The sequence below is a fragment of the Cavia porcellus genome, unplaced genomic scaffold (assembly GCF_034190915.1).
Source record: "Cavia porcellus strain 051 isolate PalLab524CR breed Dunkin Hartley unplaced genomic scaffold, mCavPor4.1 scaffold_6, whole genome shotgun sequence".
NCBI lineage: Eukaryota > Metazoa > Chordata > Mammalia > Rodentia > Caviidae > Cavia > Cavia porcellus.
The window spans coordinates 95,159,217-95,180,338 of record NW_026947489.1 but is presented as its reverse complement, the minus strand read 5'-3'; the positions used below and the strand labels follow the sequence as shown (position 1 = coordinate 95,180,338).

The 21,122-nt window shown below is 59.9% G+C and overlaps 1 protein-coding gene and 1 long non-coding RNA gene across 5 annotated transcripts; one reads left to right on the top strand and one right to left on the bottom strand.

The window, feature by feature from the left end:
* The first annotated feature begins 687 nt into the window (after positions 1 to 687).
* Mpp3 (MAGUK p55 scaffold protein 3) lies at positions 688 to 14,768 on the top strand. 3 transcript variants are annotated; one of them, XM_003465749.5, is made up of 19 exons: positions 688 to 814; positions 1,312 to 1,548; positions 1,688 to 1,806; positions 1,921 to 1,998; positions 2,999 to 3,079; positions 3,210 to 3,347; positions 3,853 to 3,934; positions 4,768 to 4,853; positions 5,256 to 5,330; positions 7,527 to 7,723; positions 8,650 to 8,714; positions 9,433 to 9,453; positions 9,771 to 9,812; positions 10,288 to 10,452; positions 10,549 to 10,629; positions 10,984 to 11,077; positions 11,233 to 11,341; positions 12,496 to 12,618; positions 14,362 to 14,768. In XM_003465749.5, the coding sequence occupies exons 2-19, from the start codon at positions 1,524 to 1,526 to the stop codon at positions 14,536 to 14,538; spliced, it is 1,758 nt and encodes a 585-aa protein (XP_003465797.1). In that variant the 5' UTR covers positions 688 to 814; positions 1,312 to 1,523; the 3' UTR covers positions 14,539 to 14,768. The 3 variants fall into 3 exon arrangements, with proteins under 3 accessions (XP_003465797.1, XP_063107728.1, XP_013003639.1); XM_063251658.1 differs by having other exon boundaries at positions 713 to 814; positions 1,260 to 1,548; positions 10,984 to 11,044; XM_013148185.3 differs by having other exon boundaries at positions 714 to 814; positions 1,260 to 1,548.
* LOC134476567 (uncharacterized) lies at positions 13,668 to 20,000 on the bottom strand. 2 transcript variants are annotated; one of them, XR_010048370.1, is made up of 4 exons: positions 18,015 to 20,000; positions 16,541 to 17,161; positions 15,198 to 16,453; positions 13,668 to 13,896 (listed from the first exon to the last, which is right to left on the bottom strand). It is a non-coding gene; the product is annotated as an uncharacterized LOC134476567 (long non-coding RNA). The 2 variants fall into 2 exon arrangements; XR_010048369.1 differs by having other exon boundaries at positions 15,198 to 17,161.
* Positions 20,001 to 21,122: the final 1,122 nt, after the last annotated feature.

Below are 21,122 nucleotides of genomic sequence, written 5' to 3'. Positions count from 1 at the left end.
GTCAGAAAACAGCCTCATGGCCAGTGAAGTTTCCCAAGCTCAGGGGCGGTGCACCGCGGCGTGGGTCACCCAGGTCAGCAGAGGTCAGTAGAGGGTGGCAGCACCCCTTGAACGCGTAGCTGCGCGTGGCGCATGGCGGTGCATGGCAGTGCAGGCTTGGGAGACCAGGGACCCACCGCCTGGCACGCGCGGAGTGACCCACGCCCCATCCCGCGGAGCCACACGCGCCGTCTCCACGTCAGCTGACGCCCAGTGATCCGCGGACAAGAGCCCGCGGGTCGAGCCTGCGCACGCTCCCCACGTCCCTTTCCTCTGCGCCTGGGCTGGGAGTCACTCAGCCCAGGACTGGGCAGCGGTAGTTTCTGTAGCCCCCTGCGAGCATGACGCGCTCAGCCCATGCGAGCAAGTAGATTCCTCTGGCGCCAGTGGGGCCTCCACTCGTGGGGGCGTGTGTGCGCAACAGGCCGCGCGTGGCGGATCCTCCGGCTCCGAGCAGTTGGAGGAAGACTCAGGCCCCGCCCCTCGTCCCACCCACCCGCCGATAGCCCCGCCCCATACTACTGCCCCGCCTTCGCTCCGCCCTATCCCCGCCCCACAACAATATCCCCGCCCCTTCCGTCCTATGCTCCTCCCCCAAGGTCTACTCACCAATAAGGGGCTGCGCCCCGCACCCTTCCGCCCTTGCCCCGCCCTTCCGAATTCTCGCCCCGCCCCGCGCCCCGCCCCCGCGGCTGCGCCAGGGAGAGCGGCGCGGACGAACCGCTACGACAGAGGCCCGCCTGGGGCCGCGAAACCGAGATCCCGACGTAACGAGGTGGGGAGCGGCGTGCACGCGAGAGTGGGGCGAAGGCCGCCTCCGAGGTCCCGCCAGCCCGGGCCGCTGCCCCGCTTGGGGCTCCCCGATCTCCGGGTCTCCGGCCTGGCCAGACCCGCCGCGCGGGTCCCGGGGTCCCTCGAGAGGGGGAGGGAGCAGGGCGGGGCACGGCCGAAGGTGATTGGGCGTGGGCGGTCCTGCGCGGGGCTCGGACGTGGAGGTTCCCCAGCCGGGCTCCTGGCTCCACGGGTGGAGACAAGCGAGTCACGACTCCGTGTCCTCCGAGCCAGGACTGCTGAGGTCCATGCGCTGCGCGCTGGGGGCGCGGCCGGCACCCTCGGGCTAGGGGTTCCGTGCGTGTGGGGCGGGGGCTGCAGGCCTAACAGGCCGGGACTCAGATACCTGGACACAGTGGTGACCCTCAAGTCGCTCCCGCACCCGCCAGCCTCCCTTCATCGAGGAAACGCAACCCTCCGTGTTGTCCTGGGATTTTGCAGAGCAAGGAAGTCTGAGTCTCCTGGCAGAAGGTTCGGTGTGTTGGAGACACTGGGACACCCGACGAGTCTGTTTGCTTTGCTTCCTGTGTGAAAGGAATGAGCAAAGTCCCTGTCCCCGTATCTGCTGGACAGCCTGGCATGTTGCCGTCCTGTGCTTGAAGTCGAGGCTCCCCCCTCCCAGGCGGGGAGCCCCGGATCTGGCGGGTGCAGGCATGCCGGTGCTGTCTGAGGACTCCGGTGAGTGTGCGCCCCACCCCTGCCCAGCCCGACCTTGCTTGCTGCCCACACGCCCTGGGCCCTGGGGACGAGGGTGGCTCGGGGCCCCAGGGTGGGAGCCCTGCCTGTGCAGACTCCTAATCTCCTGTGTCCGCTTCAGGCCTGCATGAGACCCTGGCGCTGCTCACTTCCCAGCTGAGACCGGACTCCAGCCACAGGGAGGAGATGGGCTTCTTGCGGGGTGTCTTCAGCGAGCGGAGCCTCAGCTACCTGATGAAGGTACCCTGGCTTGGAGGGTCCCCTGCTCCCTCGGCCCTCCGAGGCATCTAGGCCTTGAGGAAGCTTTGTGGGGTACAGGGATCCAGAGTCAGCAGAACCCTGGTATCTCTGCAGATTCACGAGAAGCTGCGTTGTTACGAGCGGCAGAGTCCAACCCCAGTCCTGCACAGTGCTGTGGCCCTGGCTGAGGATGTGAGTCCTGGGACTTCCTGTGGTCACTGCCTCTTCCTGCCCCATCTGCTTGCTCAGCCAGCTGGGTCACTCCAGGGGACCTTATAAGGCCTGACAGGGCTAGGGGAATTGGGGACACAGTGACACCCACTTTGGGTGTGCTCTGCAGCAAGCCTGCTTCCTCAGCTGTGAAGCGGCAACATGGGGTCAGCACCTTGCCAGCCATCCTGAGGGCTGGCACCGAGTGTCTATGAGGCACTGCTGTGAGTCCCAGAGTCGGGGTCTGCGTGCTACGAGTCCCTGCTGGCTGGACAGGCCCTGGGACTGAATGATGGAACCTAGAGTGGCCTCCGTGCAGAGTTTCACACCCAGCCCTTTTCAGGAGGTGGAGGCAGGGTCTTGCTGAAGTGCATAGGCTGGGCTGGAACTTGCCATCCTCCTGCCTCAGCCTTTCAGAGTGCTGGAATACAGATGTGTGCTACTCGCTGGGCCTGGTGTGTCGTGTTTCTGAAGGATGCTTCTTGATTTCTTGAGCCCTGGTCCTCTGAGTTGCAGGACTAGGGCAGAGCTGTCCTGGGCTCTGACCATGGTCTCCTCCCAATAACTCAGTTGTGCCAGGAGGGTCTGGGGGGCCTGGCACAGACCCCATTCTGCTCCTCTGCCTGTGACACAGGGCAGGGTAGATGGATCACTTGCTTCCAGGCTCAGGGCTGCCTTTGCTACCTGCTCTGTGTTGTTCCCATGGTGTCCATCTCCCTGTCCAGCAGTGTCCTCAGCCATGCGGTGGCACAAAGGGCAGATCTGGGTTCAAGTTCTGCCTTTGATGCATGGAGATCAGGGCCTGCAAGACTCAGGGTTCTTATCTGTGTCCTGCTTCCTGCATTCCTTGGAGGGGTTTGCTGGGGGCCGGGGCTCCCTGGTGTAGCTCCTCAGATGGACTGGCTGAGGGTCCAATCTGTCCCAGGTGTCTGCAGCCAGGGAGGAGGCCCCTGAGGATGCCCTACTTGTGCCTCCTTTACAGGTGGCGGAGGAGCTGCAGGCTGCCTCGGTGCATAGTGACCAGAGGGAGCTGCTGCAGTTGTTGGCCACGCCCCACCTCAGGGTAGGGACCTGCACCCAGCCTACCACCCCTGCCATTCCTGGCTCTTAGGGTGGGGATATGTGTCCCCTCCATCCCTACACTGTGGTCCCTGCCATAGGGCTCTCACCTCCTTCCTCCCTCTCCGCTGCAGGCCATGCTCATGGTGCACGACACCGTGGCCCAGAAGAACTTTGATCCGGTGCTCCCCCCTCTGCCTGACAACGTAGATGAGGACTTTGAGGAGGAGTCAGTGAAGATCGTGCGCCTGGTGAAGAACAAGGAGCCCCTGGTGCGCGGTGCTTGCCTCCCCTGCTGCCCCAACCCTGAGGCCCTGGTGTGAGCAGCAGCAGCTTTGTCACTGTCACTGCTGTCCCCTGGGCCCTGGGTCAGCGGGGGCTGTGTGGCTCTGGAGCTCCCTGAGGGGAATGTCTCCTCCCATGTCACCCTGCTGTGTTTCCTGGGTCACTCTCTGTCCCAGAGTGGTGGCAGGGATGTAGGAGACCCTGGACCCTGCAAGGTCAGGGCTGAGCACTGCTGTCCCCTGTCCGTAAACGTCAGCAGGTGCCGGGCGGATGGGAATGCTTATCACATGCTTCCCTGCTCCCCGTCCATTGGGGTCTGGGGAATGCTGAGGTACCGGTCTCCCTCTGAGATGTCACAGTGTCGCTGTGCTGGGGTCTGGTGGGGGGTGATGGTGGTTTTCCTGCGTCTCCATGGTTTTGCTGCGGATGGTCTGGAAGTGGGGTCCAGGGGCCTGGCTGCCTCCCCAGCTCCCTGTTCTGTGTGCGGCGCAGGGAGCCACTATCCGGCGGGATGAGCACACAGGAGCCGTGGTGGTGGCCAGGATCATGCGAGGGGGTGCCGCGGACCGCAGCGGTGAGTGAGGGTGCCTTCCACTCTGGGGCTGCTGTCTGAGAGGCTCCTTGCTGACCTGGGCTGGAGGAGGATCACTTGAGGACAATTTTGAGAGTGGCTTGGGCAGCACAAGAAGACCTGGTCTCCAGAAAGAAAGTAAACAGCAATAGGTGTCCTTGTCTTGATGACACTGTCACCAGTGCCCTGAGGTCCCCTTACTCAGGACAGCTGCTCAGGAGAGTCTGGCTGGGAAGTGGGGAGTCAAGGCCCTTTTTTTGTTTTGTTTTTTATCTCTTTTTTGGGGCAGGGTCTTGCTATGCAGTTCAGGCTGGCCTGGAGCTCACTTTGTAGCCCAGGCTGGTCTCAAACTTGCAGTAACCCTTCCTCAGCCTCCCGAGTGCTGGGATTGCAGATGTGAGCCACCACGTCGGCCCCTTTTGTTTTTGTTTTTGTTTTTTCTGTTTCTCAGGTTTTTTTTTTTTTTCTCTTTCTCTTTTTCTTTTTCTTTGTAGTACTGGGGATTGAGCCCAGGGCACTCACCCTGAGCTACATCCCCAGCCGTTTTTATTTTGAGGCAGAGGCTTGCTGAGTTACTAGGGTGGGTTTCAGACTTGCAGTCCTCCTGCCTCAGCCTCTCAGTTGAGATCATAGGCATGCACCACCCGGCTAGTTAGTGACGTTTTAAGGAAGCAGAGGCATGCGGCTTTCTACCCTCACTGGTGTGTGAAGAGCCAGCGGCCTTGCCTCTCTTCCAGCTGGGCTTGTGCCTGGGGCTGCACCAGGCAGTGAGGAATCTGTGTGCCTGTGCTGGGTCTGTCTCAGCTCCTGCACTGATGCTGACCCTGTATCCCCAGGCCTGGTCCATGTTGGGGACGAGCTCCGAGAGGTGAACGGTGTCACCGTCCTGCACAAGCGGCCCGAGGAAATCAGCCAGATTCTGGTCGGTGCTGCCTCCAGGGGCTGGGATGGGGAGAGGGCTCCTGGGGTGACACTGAGGGCTCTCGGGTCCCCTGGGCAGGGCTGTTGCCCCAGGGCCCTTGCTGGTTCACTGCTTTCTGGACTGGTGGCTGAGTACAGCTGTTTGTCACCTGGGTAGGGGAAGTAGAGAAGGAGGTTTCTCTATAGGTGGGGTTGTGCACGGGGCAAGGGGGGGCTGCTTGTGGAGGGGCAGGGCAAGCCCAGGGCCGTGTGGGCCCAGAGCAGGGGTGTGAACATGGAACCTGAGCAAGAGGTGGGGCCTGGGGTCAGGGCTGTGGGGCAGGGGCACACGGAGGGCACTGAGACCAGGCGGGCTGTGGACCCCTGGAGCCGGGGGGTGACAGGCCCTCTTTTTGTCCAACAGGCCCAGTCGCAGGGCTCCATCACCCTCAAGATCATCCCGGCCACTCAGGAGGGGGACCGCTTCAAGGAGAGCAAGGTGGGGCCTGGGTAGGAGGGTGAGACCCCATCAGTGCCGCCCACTGGGCAGGGCTTGGCAGCACCTGCTCATGAGGAACAAGCAGGAAGTGGGAGAGGGTCCCCAGCACGGCCCTGGCTGAGCCTCCCTTGGTGGCCACTAAGCTGGAGCCCACACAGCAGCTCCCTGGGCAACAGGGAGGAGGGTGGAGTGGGTGCTCCCTATAGGGGTCTCGTCTTGGAGGCCAGGGCTGGGGAGTAGGGGGTTTGGGAGGCAGAGCAGATTCCTGGGAGGGGGTTTGGGGTTGGGAGTTGGGGTCCCATCCATGTGTGATGGCCCCAGTGCTTCCTGAAGGGTTAGGGTACCGGCCCTGCCTGGGGTCTCAGCCCCGTCGCCTGTGGATGCTTGTCTAGTTCCCCCATATAAATGCCGTTCTGTCACCCTCCAGGTGCAGACACTTGCTAAGGCAAGTGTCTGCACCTGGACTCCACCAAGCAGGGCCTGCGCCTTCAATGGCCCAGCCCTAGTTGGAGGTGCTGAGAGATGTTTGGAGGTCTCCATTCTCTGACGCCCACCCCCTGGATTTGCTTGTTTGCTAGTTTCTCCTTGCTGAGGATGGAACCTGCCTACCAGGCCCTTTTTTATGCTGTTGGTTTAGAGCTTGCCTGGGTAGAGGCTAAGGCAGACAGACCTCCGATGAGGTCCGCTGGGGTGTCGCGGTGGGAGAGAGCTTGGGGATGGCACCAGGCAGGGCACAGGACCTGAGCAAGGCGAGGATGAGTACAGGGTCTCCCTGACAGCATCTTGGCGTGGGAAAAGGGGCTGTTCTCGGTTTGCAGCACTAGGGATCGAACCTGGGGCCTTGGGCTCACTGGGCAGTGCTCTACCACGCGACCCTCCCACAGCCCTGTTTGTTTCTATTTAGTTTTGTGACACTTTTTCTAAATTGCCCAGGTTGGATTTGAACTTGAAGTCTTCCTGCCTCAGCCTCCTGAATAGCTAGAAATACAGGTGTGCACTCTACTTGTCAGAATTAATCTTACATGACAGTGTGGCTGTTTCTTTCTTTCTGGTTCTCTTTTTTTAATTGTGGTTCTGGGACTCAAACCCAGGACCATTTGGATCCTGAGTTACACCCCAGCTTCTGCCTCTTGTCCAGGCCAGCCTCAGATTTGCCATTGTGCTGCCTCAGCCTCCTCTGTGCCCTGTCATGTGACCGCAGCTGGTTTGTGTAAGGCTATTTCTTTCCAGATGGAAGGTGCTTCCTGCAGCAGGTGGCTGTGCTGCCTGTGTGTGGTTCTGGAGCTTGGCTTGGCCCTATGGGCCCTGTTGCCCCTGGAGGACACACAGGCCCTGAGCCTGGGGTTTGTGCTTGCTCTCCGTTCCTGACCCAGCTGCTCAGGGCAGTGCCCAGGCTGGCGAGGGTTCCTGTCCCCAGAGTTCGAGACAGGGAGTTCCCCTCTCCTGGCAGGTGGTGGAGGCATCGGGCTCTAGCTCAGGAAGGCCTGGGCCGCCTCCTGCTCTCTGCCCAAGCTCCTCTGGCCCTGGTGGTCAGGAACCTGAGATGTGTGCATGGACCTCGGCTGCTGCTACACAGGAGACCCGGGCTCTGCAGGCAGCCACTGGGCAGGGCGTGAGGGTTACAACACATCAGGGTAGGGGTGGGGAACAGCACCAGGTGTTGGGAGATGCGATCTTGGGGGCCTCTGCTATCACGGATGGCAAGTTATTGACTGAGCACACAGTGTGTCTCTCGGGTGCTAGGACACAGGGAGGACACTGCTTGGGCTACAGGTCTCATTGTGTCCCCTGGGCCCCAGGGCCAGTGTTGTCGAGAGGCTGTCTAGAGGCAACAACCAGGTGGGCAGAAGTGTCCAGGCGGGGAAGAAGGCAGTCACACGAGATCTGTTAGATTCTGATTGCTGAGGGTTTTCCAGGCTGGAGCATCCACAGTGACTGAAGAGCACAATGCAAAACTGGGCACAATGATGTACACCTGCACTCCTAGCAGCTGGGAAGCTGAGGCAGGAGGATCCCAGATTCAAGTTCAGCTTGGGCAACTTAATGCCTGCATTCAGTCCCAGGTGCCACAGAAAGACATGAGGGAACAGAGGGAAGGAGGGAGCAGCGGAAGGAAGGAGGCCCAGTGCAGAGCCATGCAGGGCATGCCGAGGGTCAGCTACACCTCTGGCCACTCGGAGCCCTCTATCCCTGCAGGTGTTCATGCGGGCCCTGTTCCACTACGACCCCCACGAGGACCGCGCCATCCCCTGCCAGGAGGCAGGGCTGCCGTTCCAGTGCAGGCAGGTGCTGGAGGTGGTGAGCCAGGACGACCCTACCTGGTGGCAGGCTAAGCGTTTGGGTGACACCAACCTTCGGGCCGGCCTCATCCCTTCCAAGCAGTTCCAGGAGAGGTGGGTTGGGGCAGGGGGTGGATGGCGCCAGTCTCACCATGCTCACATGCGCCCTGTGCTTCAAAGCCACCTTGCTTGTGTGACTGTCGCATGCAGAGGCTGGGGTGTCCTCTCTTTGTTTTTCTTTTTGTTCCTTTTGTTTCGCAGCACTGGGATTGAAGCTGCCTTTTGTGCTGAGCTGCACTGTAAGCCCTTTTGTATTTTACATTTTGATACAGGGCCTTACTAAGTCACTGAGGTTAGGCTCAAACTTGGGGTCCTTCTGCCTTAGCCTCCCGGAGTGCTGGGGTGACAGGCGAGCACCACCACGGCCAGCCTTTCTTCTCATGTTTAAGTGTGGCGTTTGGACACTGGCTGTTCCTGTAGGACTGCACACCCTCTGCAGTGTTTTTTTTTTTTTTTTTTTGTCTTTTTCCTTTTTATCGGTACCAGGGATCGAACTCACGACTGCCTGTTTGCAAGGCAGTCGCTTATGCTGCTGAGCTAAATCCCCAGCCCCACACCCTCTGCAGTGTGATGCGCTTGCCTGGGGTTTATGACAAACCGGGCCAGCCTTGTGCGGGGCACCATGGGCCATGGTGAACCCATGGCTTCTGCCTAGGGAGCTGCCGGGGCCATAGCGAAGCGAGCGGTCCTTAAATGCATCCCCACTCCATCCTCAGGAAGCTCCAGCCCTAGCGGGAGCTCAGATAGACCCTAGTGACACTGACCCAGGACATGGGGGCCAAGACAGTGAGAGGCCTGGCGTTCTTTGGCTCCTGCAGTGGTCTCGGGGGGGGGAGGGGAGACACGGGCAGCAGGGCCCAGTCCTCTGAGATGGAGGTTGTGTGAGGCCAGGCTCGTGCCCACCAGGGCACCCAGGCCTCGGTTTCCCAGAGTTTCCAGAAGGTTCCTTTAGCTGCTTCTGTGTCCCCTTGTGTCCGCAGACGGCTGAGCTACTGGAGAGCCACGGGCACCTTGCCAAGCCCCCCAAGCCTTAGGAAGCCGCCGTGTGAGTAGCCGGCAGCACCCAGAGGCAGGGTCGGGGGTGCATCAGGGGGGCCAGGGACAGACGGTATGGGGAGGGTCCTATTCCCCAGTGGCTCTGAGCCATCCTGCCCTGAGGACCCTGGGTCCCACAGCGGCAAATGCAGGCGAGGGACGCTGAGCCTTGTGTGGCTCCTGGTAGGCTGCTCAGTGCAGGAAGCTGAGGGGTTCTGCGTTGCTTACCAGAAGCCCATTTTGCCAGGGTGTTCTGTGTGTTACCCACAGAGGATGCACCTGGCCTTCCCGCCTCTGGTTTGCTGGTCTTTGTTTGCTTACGGCGCTGTGGGGAGGTCAGGACCGCACGCTCCACACGGAGCTGCCGCCTTTAGTGATCACAGCAGCCCCTGAAGTAGGCAGAGCCAGGTGCCTCTGCCCGGGGGAGGCTGGCGCCTGCACTGGAGTTTAGGTGAGCAGAGCTGAGGTTTTGGGGACCCCACACAGGCAGGAGGTGCAGGTGTCCGGGACCAGGGTCCACCTGGGACACCTGTCTTTCCTGGCAAGTCTGCAGCCCCAGGCAGGAGTGGGGAGCCACAGGGCCTGCCTGGGGGACACAGGCAGCAGGTGGGGTTTACAGCATAGCAGCTGGGCAGGTGTAATGGACGAGGCTGCAGGTGGAGCCCCTGAGGCTCCCGAGCATCCATCCCTGCTAATGCTGTCTCATCTGTCTCTTATGCAAACCGCAGACGACCAGCCTTATGACTCAGGTAGGCTGGTGTCGTCCGTGCACGAGGGTGATCAAGGCGCCTCTTCCGGGAGCTGGAGGGGCTGTGGCGATGGACGGGGTCCTAGGCCTTGGGCCCCATGCCCTGGCTCTGCATCTCACCCACAGGAAGGGGTGCCTACAGCTCCTCACCCTGCCATGGCCTGGAAGGGCTGAGGGGAAAGTATGAAGGACACTGTCCCAGGGGCTGAGCTGTCAGGGCGGCCAGGACGTGGTGCCAGCCTAGGTACCCCTGCCCACCGCTGTCCCCAGCTGATGGTGGGTCCAGCCCCTCACTGGCTTCCCCTGTTTGGTTCCCAGAGACCTGTGACTGTGATGGGCACTTCAAAGGCCACTACGTGGGTGAGTAGCCAGCTGTCCCCTGGTGACTCTCAGCCTCCAGAGTTGGGGGACACAGCGGAGCTGTTGAGGGAGCCCCAGAATCCAGCTGAGAGCAGCAGACCCTGGGATCCTTGTCTCTCAGCCTGTCGTGGTATTGGGGTGCTGTCCTGGAGAGGGTAGTGCAGGCGTGCACCCCTTGGTCCGTTTTCTGGGAATGCTGCCCCCCACATGACCTCAGTGCCCACCACTCCCTCACAAGGTGTCCAGATTAGGCTGTGCTCTACTGTCCCCAGAGGCTCTGACCAGAACTGCGCTGCCTGTGTGGCTCTGTGCCCGGTTCACGGACCAGCTGTTGTGGGTCTCCTAGGTCAGCTGCAGGCCTTGCGTCTGTGCCCTGGGTGCAGGGCCCCTGCGACTGCCAGTGGGTGGGGCCTGGGGTAGCCCCGTCCTGAGAGGTTGGGGGCCGAGGCCCACCATACCCCTCTGTCCTCCCAAGCTGGTCTGCGGAGGAGCTTCAGGATTGGCTGCCGCAAGAGGCCAGGTGGTTCACAGGATGGGAAGGTACCTGTGGGCTCTGAGCCCTTGGAGTTGCCCACCTATGAGGAAGTGGCCCAGTACCAGCCGCAGCCTGGCGAGCGGCCCCGCCTGGCAGTTCTGATTGGTAGGTGGTGTCCCGCCACTCTGCTCTATCCCCCATTCTCTTGCCCCAGGTCTGCTGAGTTTTATTCCAGGATGATGGGGACCCTCTGCTCCCTAGGGTCTCTGGGCGCCCAGCTGCAGGAGCTGAAGCAGAAGCTGGTGGCTGAGAACCCACAGCGCTTTGGTGTTGCCGTGCCACGTGAGTTCCTGGGGGTGGTTGCGTGTGGGTGGTGGGATTCCCTTGGGCGTGTAGGGCCTGGACTTCCCACATTCACCAGAGGAAGGTGCAGAACTCAAAGTGGAGACCTGAGGTGGGGTGGAGGCCCAAGGTGGGCTCTGATCCCTGGGCTTCGGGTTGCTGGGCACCCTGCTGAGTTGGTCTATGCCTCAGTTTCCCCAGCAGCAGTGGGAGGCCTCCTACAACATCAAGGTTGTAGGAATCGGGATGTGGCAGGGAGGGTGCTGTGCCTGGCTCCAGGTCCTGGCCAGGCAGAAGTAGGGGAGCCCCGGTGGGTGCCTGGATGCCAGGCCCAGCTCCTCTCCCCCTTTAAAGACACCACCCGGCCGCGGCGGAGCCACGAGAAGGAGGGCGTGGAGTATCACTTCGTCTCCAGGCAGGTGTTCGAGGCCGACCTCCAGCACAACAGGTGGCGTGGGTGACCCCAGGTCCCCGTCTGTCCCCAGCCACAGGGCCCAAGGAGGGTGGTAGTGGGAGGGACCCCGGGAGGCCATTTCCCCTTTTGCTGTTCTGTGGAGGCTCGGGAAATGCAGGCTCTCTGTCCACATGCATGCGGTGTTGCAGGTTCCTGGAGCATGGCGAGTACAAAGAGCACCTGTATGGGACCAGCCTGGGCGCCGTGCGCGCCGTGCTGGCCAGGAACAAGGTCTGCGTGGTAGACGTGGAGCCAGAAGTGAGTGCCTGTCCAGCCCAGGATGTGGCCGTTGCTTTAAGGAAATTTTAGTCCAGAATCTGGATGTTAAATATCGCTGGGAACTGAATATAGCCAGAGAACCCCGGATGTGCATCTTTGCCCAAACTGCACAGTTGTAGGGCGCCCTGGCCTTGTAGCCCCAGCCCAGGGCACTGATTCCAAGTGGGGTAGGGCCCGAAACCCACAGTGCCCTGGTGTGCAGGACCAGGAGCCAGTGGCTGAGCACTGGTTTCCACATGTCCACCAGGCAGGAGGAGCAGAGGCAAAGGCAAGGGATCCCGGGGTGCCAGGGGAGGTCGCCAGGGAGTGAGACAGAGGGCCTGGCCAGAGTCTCTGAGCTGCATCTGGCTCTGGCCATTGGCGGCTGCGACCCCAGGGTCCAACTGTCTTGTCAGCCCAGGCTTTCTGGAGAGCTTCTAGGCTTTGAACCCGGCATGGGGAGGGGGTGTGGCTTGGTGAGGTGAGGCCTGAGCTGTGTGTTACAGAAGCACCATTTCCACACAGCCCGTGTGCCCAGGAGGGGCGACTGCGTGCTTGGGGCTTCCTGGCAGCGGGTGGTCAGAGTTCAGTCAGGACTCCGAAGAGTTTTTAAAAAGGGTTTTTGTGGGATTTGCATGTGTTCAGATGTGCACACAGCATGGGCACTGGGGTCTCCAAACAGCTGTGCAGGGGCAGAGACAGGGCTTGGAGACGCACGCTCGTGGGCAGGAAACCCCATGCCTCCGAGTTCGCTCTCCCAGGCCCCTTCATGTCCTTCCCTCCACACCCCTCTTCCCCTGGCATCAAAAGGAGGCCATGCAACAGCAGGTTTTGTGGGCCCAGAGGTACAGGTGACATCTGTCTAGCTGATTGTTCACACAGCCCTGCTTCACCAGCCTCTGGCAGCCAGCGGGTGGCACAGGGCTGGGCAGGTGACTCACAGCTGGGACCACCCTGTCTGCATGTGGCCTTCAGGCCTGGCCGAGTCCTGGGTCAAAAGGGAGGGGTGCGAAAATGAGCATCCAGGTGAAGCCTGCCGTCATAGGCGCGGGTGACCAGGGCTTCACCGCTGGGTTCGAGGTGGCGTTTTCTGTTGTCTGTGTCATGGTGGGTTCTGTCTCGTGTGTGTCCTGATCTTGAACTTCCTGCCTCAGGCCCTGAAACAGCTGTGGACCTCAGAGTTCAAGCCCTACGTTATCCTCGTGAAGCCTGTGGTGCAGGAAAGGAGGAAGACACCGCCCCTGTCCCCAGCCAGTGAGGACGAAGCGGCCCTGCCTGTGAGTGAAGTGTCCATTCTTCTGTGCTGGAGGCTGAGGAGGCAGCTGGTTGCGTGGGTGCTGCGGGTTGGCAGAGGGTGCGGGGCTGCTGTGCATGTGACCAGAGGACTCGCCAGGCGCGTCCCTCCCAGCATGTGCACACACAGGCGTGCACACACACACACCAGCCCTGCCCGCAGCCTGATTTCTATCAGAGACTGGATTTTCATGTTTTTGTTCCTAGGGTGGCTTTTTTCAGCCCTTGGGCAGAGCTCTGTCCCCAGCCCTTCATTTCTGTTTTGAGACAGGGTCTGGCTAAACCACTAAGTTGCCCAGGTGGGGCTGGAACTTAGGATGCTCCTGCCTTAGCCTCCCAGAGAGCTAGGCTGTCAAGCATGCACCACCAGGCCAGCGTTCTCTGGAGAGCTGGTCTCAGCTTGATAGGCCGCACACATCTGTGCAGACCTGCAAGTTTTTTAATTGCAACATTGACTGCCAAGGTCGTGGTCATTGCTTTCAAAGGCATCTGAACCCTCAAGAATTAAGCTGTGAACCAAGGGTACAGCTCCTGCATGGGCCTTAGAGCCTGGCTTCTTTGTCATGGCCCCCCCGAACTCCCTGGCGGGGTCTTCCCGGAGTCAGGGCGCCATAGTGCTGCCTCCCAGAGGCGTGGCAGGGTGGGACACAGTTGTGGGGCCCAGGTATCTCTGCTTGCTGCCACGTGGCTCCCTCTGCACGTGGCCTCCCAGCAATGCCCGAGACATTTATTGAAAACATTTCTTTAAACTTGCCTGTCCTGGAACCCAGAGTTCAGGGAGCAAGAAAGGTCTCAGCTCTGGGCTCTCAGCCATGTTCCATCCGCCCTGTGCCTGCACCTCGCCATCTGGGACCAAGAGGCTCTGTGGCAGTTTTGAAGTCCCGAAGTGAAGCCTCCTGTGTATTCCTTCTCCTCCAAGGTCGTCTTAGCCCTCTGGTCCCCAGTGTTCCCATGTGAACTTCAGAACCAGCTTGGCGATTTGTTTTGCTGTTTTGTTTTTTTTTTTTTGAAGAATATTTTAGGATTGATGGGATTTAATAACCCAGGGTAAAAAGTTTACTTTTATTTTATAGGTTTTTTTGTTGTTGTTGTTCTGGGGATTGAACTCAAGCAAGTGCTTCTGCCACTGAGCTAAATCCCCAGGTTTACTTTTGGAAAGAATTAAGAGTCAGGTGGTGCATGCCTATCATCTCAGCCCTGGGAAGTTTGAGGCAGGAGAATTATAGTGAGTTTGAGGCCATCCTGGGCTCCATAGTGAGACCCTGCATCATAAAAACAAAAACAAGATAACAAACAAACAAAAAAAAAGCAGAGAATAAAAGGCAGCTCTCTGGGACACCAAGGAAGACCAGCCAGTTTTCCACAGGAAGCCCTTTGCCCAGCCTCCCATGTCTCCTATGATGCCGACCTCAGCGGGACTGCTGTCCTGCAGCCTGGCTGGGTTGGGTCTACGCCCCTCCTGGAACCCTTAGCAGCCAGCCGTGTCCTGTGAATGCCCCGCCCAGTGGCTACAGTTGGGGTCCGATATTGGTTTGGTGGTGCAGCCCATATCTCAAGAGGCTGAGGCAGGAGAATCTCAAGCTAGATCCCAGTATGAAAAACTGGGAAATGTTTCAAAATAGAAAAGGGTTGGGCTTGCGGCCCAGTGAGAGGGTCTGCATTGGGTCCTGGTACCATGTGGGTGCACACACGTACCCCAGCCATTCCCCACTGCCTCTGCCACCCAGGACGAGGAACAGCAGGACGTGGCTGCCTCCGCCGCCTACATGGACCAGCACTATGGACACCTGGCAGATGCGGTGCTGGTGCGGGAGGACCTGCAGGGTGCTTGCACGCAGCTCCGGGCGCTGCTGGAGAGGCTGGGCACAGATGCCCAGTGGGTGCCCGTAGGCTGGGTCAGGTAACTGCCCAGGACATCCTGCTGCTGGGCACTCGGGACCACGTGACCAGCCTGCCTCAGCCTACCATCAGGGATCCACCATGGAGAGCAGCCCCATGGACTCCCCTCAGGGAGGGGACAAGTGGGGAATGACGTGTTGCTGGGTTGTCTGTTGCTTGTCACTGTGCCTCTTTCTGAGCTGAGAGGAACGCGTCACAGAGCCCCCTGTCACTTATTAAAGCACACACAAGCTGGTCCTTATCTCTGTAGGGGAAGCCTGGGCAGGTGGGTGGGCTACAGTCACTCAGCGCTGTCCACCACTGCCGTTGGAGTTTGCGTGGGGCACAGAGAGGCATCTGGCCCTGGGTCTTCCCAGGCACCGAGCCCCACATGTTGATTTTAATGTGTTGGATGGCGCAGCTTGGCCTGGGGGAGGTCGCGCTCCAGCTGTCACAGCTGTCTTCTGAACTTCAGAAGACAGGTGCCATGCGGGTCGCTGGCCTCTCCCCTGGTAGGGACCTGAGGCTGCATGGGCTGCCCAGAGTCCAGTTCTGCAGCTGAGCCTCATCTTTCCTCTACCTGCTGTCCCTCCTGGGGTTGGCAGCAGCCCTGGTCAGCCTGTCCCCGAGTCCTGATTCCTGGGCTCCTGAGAGTTGGGTTGTGAGGGACCAGGCGAGTCCTTACCATGTTCCATCAGGCATGGCCTCATGGTCGGCCTTGCATGGAGTGACAGTCACCGGGCTGCAGCCACCGAGTCTCTTGGCATCAGCTCCTGCTCTCGGCAAAGGCCCCTGCTACCTAACCCTTGCGTGCACACCACGCTGCAGGGTGAGGCTCTCACGCTTGCCCTGTCAGATGAGAGAAAGTGAGGTTGGGGAGAGGCAGACATTGTGCCTAGCAAGTGGCACCATGGTGCTGTGAGCTTAACTCTCCGTACCAGAGTGGATTCTTCCTCCCCACCGTTCGACAGCCCCTCACTGTTTCAGTGATCCTCCTGCCTCAGCCTCCCGAGTGCTGGGATGAGGGGGTGCCATCACACCCCTCTTAATACCCACTCTCTCTGGTCCCGTCATTGCAGCACCCAGGGAATCACCACCTTGCGGCACAGAATGTCACTAGGGTGGTGACCATGTGCAGTGTGCTGTGTCCTGAGCCCGAGAGGTGATTGCTTCCCAGTGCAGGGAGCTCAGCTCACAGGGCTGCCGAGGCCGCTGAGGTCCCCCTTTTCCTTCCCACAGCTCCTGCAGGGTGGGGCTTCTTCCCGCACAGCACTGCTCCCAGCCCCAGCTACTGCCTGACTCCCAGGGCCAAAGGTGGCTGCCAGGCGGGTGCATGGCAGGGGCAGAGCAGTTTACTCCGAGTGGGAGCTGGGATGTAAGCTGCATTCCCAGGCTCAACTCCTCGGGACCCGTGCCCGAGTGGCCTGTCCTCCGGGTCGGGGCAGAGGTGTTTGTGTTCCCCTGGGACAAGACTGCTGTGCCTCACCAGGCAGGTGCGGAGATGCTTGGCCTAGGCCGTGTGCCCCGAGTGGGGAGGAGAGCAAGAGACAGAGGTCGATGGGAGCTGCAGTTTCACTGCTGGGAGGCGGGCACCTGTTGCTGAGGTGCTTCCGGCTCCGCCTGTCGCTGGTGGTGCACACTGAGTCCTGCGACAGAGGTCCCTGAAACATGGGCTCCAGCCCCACTGCGGGGCTCAGCCTATGCCTGCACAGGAGACACGGAGCGAGGTTTCTACACACACACGTCACTCGACCCCACCGTGCTCACGCTGCATGGCTCACAGCACTGTCCAGTGGAAGCGCAGTGCTACCTGGACCTTGTGGGACACGGGGCTCGGGGTCCACGGAGCAGATGAGTGAGTGCAACCCTCCTGCCGTTCCTGCCGCCGACACCGGTTCCATTCCCTGCAGGGCAGCTTGGCACATTTGAGTGTGCAAGTGCCTGACATGACCAGAGACAGTGCAGTTTTTAAACATAAAAGTCACTGGCCCGATTCCTCCAAAAACCTGCCCCTCGCTGCAGACTCACCCTGTCGCCCTGTTCTTTTCCGAAGCAGCTCTGGGTCCTCTGCTGAGGGTCTTCAGCTGTGCTGTGCTGTGCTGTGCCGGCCACTTCTGGGTTCTGAATCCATTCACAAGTTTCCCTTTCAGAGTGCCATGGGCTTTGGGGAGGAGCTGGAAGGCCGCAGCCTCTGGGCCGGGAATATGCAAGATGGGCAAGCACACAGCCGCGGGTGTCTTTGGTGGCTCTCGCAGCAACAGACACTGTGCTTTCAGCTGTACCTTGTAAAGACTCAGGAAAGGACTCCGGAGCTGCTTCACTTGGAGTGGCTGGGATGCGTTTCTTTTGGCGGGGGAGATTTAAAGGGGAGCTCACGCAGTGTACCATTTGCTGTAATTAATCATCTTTTTAAAAATGTAAACGTCCTGCCAGATGGGGGGAGGGTGCATACCTGTTATCCCAGCAGGTGTGAGGCTGAGGCAGGAGGATCACTGTGAGTTTGAAGCCAGCCTGGGCTACATAGTGAGTTCAAGGCCAGCCTAAGCAATGTAGCAAAACCTTGCCTCAAAAACCAAAAATCAAGTGGGGGCTGGGGATTAAGCTGTGGCTCAAGTGCTTATCTGGTAAGTGCGAGGTGGTGTTTGATCCCTGGCACAAAAAAAAAAAAAAAAAAAAAAAAAAAAGAAAGAAGCATTCACCATGGGGTTTGGTCTCTGTTGTGCTTTAGGGCTTGGCCATCAAGTCTCAGATCTGGTATTTTGCAGTTGCAGTGTCCTGCAGCCCAGTGACAGCTCCTGAAGGCACAGCCACTAAGGCCTCCATGAGGGCGGAAAGCCTCAGATCCCTGGCAGTGTTTCCCTGCCTTTCCCTCCCTCCCCGCCAGATGTGCTCCTGGCCCCTGCGGTAGGCCTGGTGGTTTCAGAACAAGATGGGGTCTATGGCTCTTTCTCCTCCTGCAGGTACAGTTGAGCACCGGGGGATGATCTAGATCCAGGAAGGGGCTCTGAGAGCTGCTAGGCTGACAGGCCTTGGGCTTCAGCGCACCACAGCCAGTTTCCCCATTTTGGTGTCACCCCAACTTGACCATGGAGCATAGAAGATGCCAAAGCTGCTCCCCCTGACTTAGGGTGGGAGAGCCCTGAGACCCCAGCAGGTGGCCCGATGCAGAGGTGGTAGCAACAGCCAGGTTCTGCCCCGTAGCCTGGGGCACAGAGACCTGTCCAGCTGCAGGACACAGCCCCAGCTCTGCCTCTTGGAGACAGCAGCAGTGGCCACAACTCCTGGCTGCTGCAGGAGTTGTGAACTGCAAGGGTCGCTGCCCATAGTATACTTCAGGGCAGGAGCACCACAGGCTGGGGAGGCTGCTGGCTGGCAGTCACCCCACTGAGCTTCAGGTGTGGCTCCAACGTAAGCCCCCCCTGAAATACATGCAGAGACAGAAAGCTTAGCTACGAAATGGAAGATATGGAAAAAAGGCTGATAGAAATTGCGGTAAACAAACCTTGAAAGGCAGAAGAGCTCAGCAGATGGTGACGCTGAGGAGCAGCATGGCTGACTGCAGACCGAGAAGAAAGCAGAGCTGCCGGGAGCCGTGGACAGTGGGGTCCCCGCAGGAGAGGAGCTCGGGGAGCATTGGCTGGGGCCATCCTGAACCCCAGGAGACACAGACCTGCAAGTTCCAGAGTGGGTGAACTGCAGGTGGTGAAGCCAAACCCCCTGCACAGCAGGGTTTGCCTACTGGAAGCCGAGGACTGAGGAAGCCCGGTGGCTGGCAGGCACAGGGCAGCTCCACACTGGGCACCGAGCACGGAGCAGTGGCCAGGCCCACACCACTGAGGCTGGGTCTGGGTCGCAGGGCAGGGACACGGGAGATGCTGGCACTGGAGGCCGTGCTGTTGGACGCCTGTGTCCAGACATGTGGTGCATGCCAGTCACACAGAGCAGCTGGGGACCACGGCATCAGGGACAGTGCATCTGCCGAGCAGGAAGCCATGGAGAGAGCCCACCCACCAGGGAGCGCAGCCCGGCTCCCGCATGGGAGGCAGAGGCAGCATGGTGGGGGACAGGATGGCAAGTGCGAGGGACAGGCCGGCAGGTGTGGAGGACAGGCTGGAATGCTTGGAGGAGAGGCCGGCACGGGTGCACGGATTGTTCCCAGCTGACTGTGTGGGTCCGCGTCTTCGGTGAGTCTCGAGTTCGTGGCAGGGAGCTGGGGGGGACCAGACACGTGGCCTCGTTCTTGCCCTTCACCCCACTCCCTGCCTGCCTACTGCCGGTTTTCTTTCACTCTGCTCTTTATCGTCCCTCTGGGTTTCTCACTGGAGCAGGAGCCGGGCAGCCCCGGAGCCCGTGCATCGGGTTCATCTCAAAGTGTGGGTCTCCTACAGACGCATCCGCCCTGCGGCAGAGCCAGGTGCCCACTGCATTGTCTTCGCCTGCTCATCTGTCGGGGGCGCCCGGATTCCCTGCTGCACCCTGGGTCTGCCTGCCAGGGCCACGGTGGGCATGCATGGGCACCGTGACACCACATCCCTCTTTCGGGAGGGCACCCCTGAAGAATGGTCGTGGCCAGCGGGGTTTCTAGGTTTAGTTTTCTCAGGACTCACCCAGGTGATTTCCATAGCAATGTGCAGTTGCTACGGGTGGACCTGACCACCCCACTTCGAGCTCCAGACGCCACGCCAGTGTTAGTGGAACCCTCGCCAGGGTGGACCACGCCCAGCTCAGGGCACGAGATGGCAGCCATGCTGGGTGGGATGAATGGAGCCAAACTGAGCATAATGGCAGGAAAACCTCCTGGTGCTTGCAACCCAAACAGACAAATAATGCTCGAAATGTACCAGTGACCAAAAGCACAGGGGTTAAGGGGTTTAGCTCAGTGGCATAAGCACATGCCTGGCAAACAAGAGGTTGTGAGTTCCATCCCCGGTACAAAAAAAAAAAAAACCCACAGGATGAGCTGGAAGCTCCAGCTGCAAAGGCCAGCGTCCAAGTCCATGAGACAGAGCGGCTGTGGTGGTGCACACCCTTCATCTGAGCTACTCTGGATGCTGAGGCAGGAGGATTGCCAAGTTGGAGGCCAGCCTGGGCAATGTAGTGAGACTGTCTCAGACTCAGATGTGGAAAGGGCTGGGGATGTAGCTCAGCGGTGGGGCGTCCCAGGTTTCAGTTCCCAGTACTGAAAACTACTGGGCTGAGAGTGTGGTCTAGCAGCTAGGAAAGGACTGTAGGGCCTCGTGGGGGCTCCTCCGAGCTTGGGGAAACCACCCATCTCCTGCTGAGAGCCGGAACTGGAGTCCACAAGGAGCAAAGCCACCGGACCCCTGGTGCTGGTGACACAGGGTGCCGGGGACCTTCCGTAGGCTGCGGTGTTCTGGGTGGCAGCAGGACCTGTAGGCTGTGGTATGAAGCTGGTCCTCTGTTACCTAAGAAAGATGGCTAACAGATTGACCTTTTCAATAAAGGATCTGATCTCGTGTGCTGGACAAGGCTGGCCTTTGTTGTGTGGGGGTCAAAATTCCTCTGGACAGCGGTCCCCCGGGACAGGGCTCGGACATGCTGAGCGGAAAGCCCAGGAGGCCCAGGGCAGCAAGGTCTGGTGCAAGTATGACTCCGGCCATCCACATGGCCATCTGGATGGACACGGGCCTCAGCCCTAGCAGGACTGGGACCAGCTATAAATGATTTGTCCTTGGGCATCTCAATGTTTTAGCTTCCGATTGGGGCAACTGCACTTCTATGTGCCTGTGAAGGAGGGGGAGCTGAGGATATCCTGTCCAGATCCCCAAGGTTCATGGTCACACCCGTGGAGTCAACGTCTGTCCAGTCCAGACCAGAACATCAGTGGCAGGTGCTCTTGGGCACTGCCCCCAGGGAACCCTGTCCTGTTCTGTGTGCACAGGTCTTCCCAAAGCTTTGCTTGTGGTTGAACCAGTCATGACCCATCCACAGGTGGGAACATGGAGTACTACGCAGCAATGAAAGGACCTCAGGGAGATGATGTCAAGGGGCCAAACTAATGTCACAGGGAACGGCAACTTGTGTGACCCTGTTTACGTGGTACCCATGAAAGAGGGAACATAGGTTGATGTGCCAGGAGTTGGGCATGGGGGGTGGCACATGAGTGTCTTTGGATAGTGGTGTGGGTATGTGTGTTGGCATTGGCCATGTGCCCACACAGTAGCCTGCACTTTCCAGCATCCCTCCCGGGTTTGGGGCCTGGCCATGGGTGCGGAGGGTCAGTCAGGCTCAGCCCCGCATAACGCTGCCTCCTGCCCCCCTGGGCCTCAGTCACAATTTTGGAAGAGAACAGCGGGTGGGGCTGGCTCACAGGTCTGGGAACCCGTGGAGGATGGGTACTGTGGCCAGCACGGGGATGACTGAGTCTGTCGGCCAGTGCCAGTTCGACATGGCCTGGAGGGGGGTTTTGCTGCTCCCAGCATGGAGAGATGGACACCTGGTGCTGATGCCGAGGACCCTGGTGTGCCCGCTGTCCTCTGGGCATGAGTCCAAATGCCACCTCACCTCACGCACATGGGCAATTGAAACACCAGGCTCAGCCTGGACCCGGCCGCTGTGGGCACACATAGGGTCTCCCTCCCCTTCACTG

Coding starts and splice junctions, on each gene's coding strand:
- Mpp3 (XM_003465749.5), top strand. CDS start 1,524: ATGCCGGTGCTGTCTGAGGACTCCG. Junction 1,999..2,998: donor CTGTGGCCCTGGCTGAGGAT/GTGAGTCCTGGG, acceptor CCTCCTTTACAG/GTGGCGGAGGAGCTGCAGGC. Junction 7,724..8,649: donor TCCAAGCAGTTCCAGGAGAG/GTGGGTTGGGGC, acceptor TTGTGTCCGCAG/ACGGCTGAGCTACTGGAGAG.